Below are 6447 nucleotides of genomic sequence, written 5' to 3'. Positions count from 1 at the left end.
GTTAGTGTATGTTGAGAAGGAAGTCTCCGAGAGAAAAAAAAAAAAGATTCAAAAAAAAAAAAAAAAAAAAAAAAAAAAAAAAAAAAAGAAAAGAATGGATCCCGCTACGGTAATAGCCACTTACAAAGAGAATATTCAGCCGTTGAGATACGGACGTAATGCCGCACAATTGGGAACCGCGTTGAGGGCCCAGGAGGACGTGGATGCGCAGCAGTTACTGTTGCAGGAAAAACAGTAAGCGTTTCTGTATTATTTCATATTGCGGTTCTGTATGTATATAAATGAAATGTAATAAATCAATACACAAAATAATTTTATCATTTCGAGAAACCATTTATTTAAATTTCCCAATTTAAACTAATGATTTTGCATACTTGTGTGTTCAGAATGTACGAAGAGGCGATCAAGAATTATCAGGGAGATGATCCTCTGGAAAATTGGTACGAATATATTCTCTGGGTTGAACAGAGTTATCCAAAAAGCGGACACGAGTCCCATATTGGAAGATTGTTGCAACAATGTTTAACAATATTTGAAAAGGAAACGAAGTATCATCAAGATCGTAGATACATACGTTTGTGGATTAATTATGTGAGTAGCAGCTTGTGCTGAGTGATTTATATTTTATATAAACACACGCATGTATATATTAATAAAGATTATTTATCTTTAGATAAGTATGCAAAAGAATCCTTTGGAGTTGTATCAACTATTGCACAGCAATGGTATTGGTACTATGGTCGCGGATATGTACAGAGCCTGGGCGTTTGAATTGGAGCAAATTGAAGATTATAAACACGCGGATGAGGTTTACTTGATGGGATTATCCGCCCGAGCGGAACCATTTGAAGAATTGAACTATGCGCACGAGTATGAGGATACTTTCATTTTTCATAAACTGCGATAATATCGTCATTATTGATTGACTCGCGTGTGTTATTCGAATTTTCTTACGTTATTTCTTCAGAAACTTTCAATTGGCTGTGGCGCGCAAAACACTCGGACGAGTCGAAGAAAAGAACGATGTTTCCTTGTTTGAGCAACGTCAGGCTTTTAGTTCGTTAAGAGCGATAAGAGCTGGTAAAAAAGTCGGCAGTGTACGAACGGGTCATCGAGTGCGTGAATATTATCCAGGAACCGTACCGCAAATCTCAACTTCTATGCAAAACGCAAAGCCCAGTTCCAAAATACAAATATATCAAGTAAGACAATACACGTCAATATAGTGGCACAATAAAAAATGTAAATGTTTTAGAAATATATTGCATTACAAATGTTAATTGACCACAATAGGATGACATACCTGGAGAAATGAAGGGTTCTAGTATATTAGATCACGTACCTATAGAGGATACGGTGCACAAGGAAAACACTCTCAAGCCTGGACCGTGGAATAGTGGAAGCAGGAGGGGCCAATTGATTTCTCCTACTGTAAAAGCGGGCTTCAAAGGTATAAAAAATAACTACAAGATGTGGCAAATTAGGATTAAAATCTGTTGTTTTGTTGTGAAAAAATAATGAAAAGTTTTGTTTTTTTCAGTTCACGAAGATCAGAATGATGATGATAATTTAGAAAAAATCAAATTGTTTCCAAATCACATACCTTTTGCCGATGGCAGTAAATTCCATGATGCTTTAAGAGTGCCGGTATACGTAGCTGATCCAATAGATCCAAATATTATACACAAACCACATTATCCCAAAGAGTTAGTCTATGCTGATAATATTGATCGTAGTATGGAGGAAATTAGAGCGCAACTTTATTTTGAAAGGTACGCTTCGTAAAGAAATTAAGACAAAACTACAATGTATAAATATATATATATATATATATATAAAATAAAACAATATTATAGATATAATTAATTAAATAATTTTTATGAATTAGCTTACACATAGGGAGTATATAAAAGATTATGCTATTTTAGACATAGAAAGGCACAACTTCTACAAAATAAACACGATATGTCGATGACTTGTATACACGAAACCAATGGAGAATCCCAACTTAACAATTACGAAAATATTTATCATTTGCAAGGATTGGAAGAGCAGAATAGAGAAGTTGAAATCAATAGACAAAGCTTTCATGCTGAGCAGCAAGAATTGCAGAGACAACAGTATGATGTCGAGAATCAGATCTTGGAAACTCAACGACAGGAAGCTGAGCGAAGAGAAATGGAAAGGCTAGAGGCTGAAAGAAGAGAGGCCGAGAGAATCGAGGCCGAAAGACTCAAAGCGCAACAAAGGATGGAAGCAGAGAGACTCGAAGCCGAGAGACTCAAAGCCCAGCAACGAATGGAAGCGGAGAGAATCGAGGCCGAGAGGCTCGAAGCGCAACAACGGATGGAAGCTGAAAGACTCGAAGCGCAACAACGGATGGAAGCTGAAAGACGCGAAGCCGAAAGACTCAAAGCGCAGCAACGAATGGAAGCAGATAGAATCGAAGCCGAGAGACTCGAAGCACAGCAAAGGATGGAAGCCGAATTGAGTACGCAACGAAAATTACAAACGTCGAACTTTATGCATCAGCATCACGCTTCATCCGAAGAACATTTGCTTGGACAAAGTCTCACGGCGAATACGAAGGAAGCTATGTCGGTTGTACAGAGTTTGTGGCAATCTCCGGAAATCACCACTTCGCGCTTTCGCAGTCCTCCTGTACCACCTAGAATAATAGATTCGAGAACCAAGATGTCATTTGATATACACATGGACGGTTCAATGACTCAGCACGCAATGACTAGTAACAAGCATCATCAAGGATACAATGTGCAAATTTATGATGATCAAGAGAATCACCACAGTTATCACATGTCACATCATGGTTATCATACACAGGAACAGCAAGCTGTGTATGCAAATCATGGCTTGCAAAACAGCTATTATCAGATGCAGGTATAGAAAATAACGTATTTGTTTCATAATTTTATATACTGCACATTGTAGAAAATATAGAAAATATATATACACTACGTACGTAGAAAAAAAAAAATTAACTTTGTGTTACAGCAACATCATGATCATCAAGTGCAGCAACAACATCACGACCATCGAGTGCAGCAGCAACATCATGAGCATCGAGTACAGCAGCATCATGATCATCGAGTGCAGCAACATCATGATCATCAAGTGCAGCAGTCCCATCTCCAGCAACATCATCCTCAACATCATCAACAGATGATTTCACCGCATCAGCAAATGCACCCTGCACATCATTCTTCACTTCCTCACTCGCAGCATTTGCAATCGCCTCACAGTCACACTCAAATGTTGCATCATCAGTCGCATATTCATCACCAATCTCCGCACAACCCGCATATATTGCACTCTCAGCAACCTCAACATGTGCACCAGCATATGCAACATATGCAACATTCTGTTTACGGTAATATGTTGCCCAGTGAAATCGGATATCAACAATATCCGACATCAATGGAGGCTCCTCCTATGATGCAACAAAATATGGAATCGTCAAAACAATTGCATTTCTCGCCATATAACGATACCGACGTTGAGACGAGCAGCAAACCATACAGAATGCCATCCGAGTTACCGTATATCAAATCACCCGGAATGAATCGCAAAGACATCAAATATCTTGAAAGCGCGGAGGACAAGGAGAACGCTATTGTCGTGGATTATAATGGGCCGCTTGAGGAAAACATGGTGCCCAAACTCGACGAAAATAATTTATATATCGATGAAAACTTGGGTGTAACTCCTCTCTCGCCCGCTAATCAGACTTGTTACACGGAAGCCTTTAACACGCAACTAGCAAGCTCAACACCAATGACTAATCACTTTAAGCAATCGTATAGAATAAAAGATAATCCGCAATTTTCAAGTCAGGACTCCGTGTCTCAACCGTACGTATCGATTAGCTAATGTTTTTTTAACGATGCATGTTAAAATATTTTATTTGTGTTTACTATAGAATTATGGAAGCACCCGCTACTGCCGAAGGTGATGACAAATTAAGCGTAATAATGGAGTCCACTCGAGAATATGGTTCAAGCAGTTCAAGCAGCAGTAATTACACCAGAACCACCGGATTAACGTTCACGTTAACAAGAGAAGATATGGCTCCTATTAAAGAGCAATCTGTGGATACGAGTACGTATATCCTTAGAAGAAATATTTTAATTTTTTGTTTTTTTTTTTTAAATCAAAAATGAAAAGTATTTATCTTTGTGATTTTGTCTGAAGTTTCAGAAGAGGAATCAAACGAATCCGTACTATTTGCGAATCCATCTTACGACCAAAAGCTGCGCGCTCAAATCCAAGCTGTTCATGCTCAGAGTCCGCGAACGGTACAACGAAATGTAGACCAAATAACGTCTGAGATAAAGAATAATTGTGATTTGAGGAAAACCATAAATTTGAAACTCAAGGAAGAAACCGCTCCCTTCAAGGAGACAAAAGTCGACACTATGGAATGCGAGGAGAACGAACCTATGGAACAGGTAGAGGAAGAGGATTTCCAACTCCCTTCAAGAGATATAAATCCCTTTGACAAAAACTTGATATCTGGCCTATTGAAAAAGATAAAGTTCCCACAACCCCATCACGCAGATGGATACATAAGAATAGATACCAATCTAAACAAGTTCGTGCCTTCTACTATGATTACGCTCGGTTAGTATCTCTGCTCAATTGCGTAGATTTATGTTATCGCAATATTTTTACATAATTTTTTTCTCATTAAATTTGTTTCGCAGGCACCGACGCGTATGATTTGGAAAAGTGCCTTGGGAAAGGAATGTACGGAACAGTTTTCAAAGCAGTCAATTTGCAAACAGGCGAAACCGTAGCTCTCAAAACACAAAGACCCGCCTGGGTTTGGGAATATTATATCGTACGAGAGATAAAAACACGTCTTACAAATCCACATATGGTACAGTACAAATATATCGCAACACAAATACATTGTTGATAAATTATTGTTAAATCTTCTCTACCACACCCCATGTATCAAAGTTTCTCCGTTAAACTAACTTGCTTTTACAGTTACGCGGTTTTATGGACGTTACAACGGCGTATGTGGCCAACAACGGCAGTATACTAGTTTCAGAATATTCCAAGTACGGAACGTTGTTGGGAGTGACAAATCAGATCAAGGTGGCTACTGGCAAGCCCTTGGTGGAGTGCATAGCTATTTTCTTCACAATTGAGATGATTCAAATTGTAGAGTACTTACACAAATGCCAAATCATACATGGGGATATAAAACCGGATAATTTTTTATTAATGCGACCGTTAGTATTATTTTTAAATCTGTTTTATAAATGATATCTGATAAACAACACAGTGTTGTCATTTTTGTGTGTAATTACATCAACAGACCAACAGAAGATGCAAGACCTACTATACAGTTGATTGACTTCGGATGTAGTATAGACATGAAGTTGTTACCGGAAAATACAGTGTTTACGCAAGTTATAAAAACTGAAGATTTCACTTGTATCGAGATGCAAACTGGAAGACCTTGGACATACCAGACTGATTTGTACTGTTTAGCGGCAACCAGTCATTGTTTGTTATTTGGCAATTACATGAGAGTGACCAACGTAGGTGGTCGCTGGTTTATTTCATCGAAACTACCAAGGTATATATAAATAAAATTTTATAATTATTAATCCGAAGAGCACTGTATGTGTTTTTTTGTCAACAAGAAATGATAATATGACTAAGAATCCGTTCTGTTTTCATATGCACGTGTATTTTTTTGTTTTTGTTTTACAGATATGCTAAGAAAGAGGCTTGGGAACAGTTTTTCACGCAGCTGTTAAATATCGAGTCGTGCGAGAAAATGCCGGATCTGGCAAAACTGAGAAACGTTATGGAGGAAACGCTAGGAAAAATACCCGAGGTACAAGCGAAATTTAGGAGTTTCGTCAACGTTCTCAACAAACGATAACGCTTGCTGTATTCAATATGTCTCGATGTGTGCATATACGTAGTGAAGAACCAACGTGTAATAAGGGACATTAATGTTATTGTGCTATTTATTATTTACAAAGTTAAAAGTATAGTGATAAATTTATGTATCTACATAATTATATAATATACGAAATGCACTTTTACGGCCTGCTTTGTGGAGGCTTCACCGATATTCGTTGCACATAATCAACAGTAGGAAAAACGTGCTGTGCAACGCGTTTAATCCTTCAGAAAACTGTTTCAGAAAAAAAAAAAAAAAAGAGAGAGAGAGAGAGAGAGAGAAAGAAAGAGAGATCTAAGAAAGTTTATATAATAGAAATTTCGGAAATGTGTCCCGCGTATGTATGTATATCTCGTGATATCTATATGCGCTCGATATATATATATATAAAGTTATGAAAACACAACGGTAGTGGTATGTATGATTAGAAAAAAAAGTGTTCCGCACATAAAAAATTAAAAAAGGTCCTGTAAAAATGAATAGTACAACATGCATGTGATACA

The 6447-nt window shown here is 37.6% G+C and overlaps 1 protein-coding gene across 1 annotated transcript; it reads left to right on the top strand.

The window, feature by feature from the left end:
• Positions 1 to 62: 62 nt before the first annotated feature.
• Positions 63 to 6231, top strand: LOC109856947. Its single transcript, XM_020432724.1, has 14 exons — positions 63 to 234; positions 387 to 591; positions 674 to 870; positions 968 to 1202; positions 1294 to 1450; positions 1541 to 1772; positions 1929 to 2898; positions 3013 to 3869; positions 3938 to 4116; positions 4210 to 4638; positions 4722 to 4897; positions 5011 to 5258; positions 5345 to 5608; positions 5746 to 6231. Exons 1-14 carry the CDS (start codon positions 95 to 97, stop codon positions 5918 to 5920), a joined length of 4464 nt encoding a protein of 1487 aa, XP_020288313.1. The 5' UTR covers positions 63 to 94; the 3' UTR covers positions 5921 to 6231.
• Positions 6232 to 6447: the final 216 nt, after the last annotated feature.

The sequence above is a fragment of the Pseudomyrmex gracilis genome, unplaced genomic scaffold, assembly GCF_002006095.1.
Source record: "Pseudomyrmex gracilis isolate BER0280 unplaced genomic scaffold, ASM200609v1 scaffold_138, whole genome shotgun sequence".
Classification (NCBI taxonomy): domain Eukaryota; kingdom Metazoa; phylum Arthropoda; class Insecta; order Hymenoptera; family Formicidae; genus Pseudomyrmex; species Pseudomyrmex gracilis.
The sequence above is the reverse complement of the archived record's forward strand: the minus strand, read 5'-3'. Positions and strand labels throughout refer to the sequence as shown.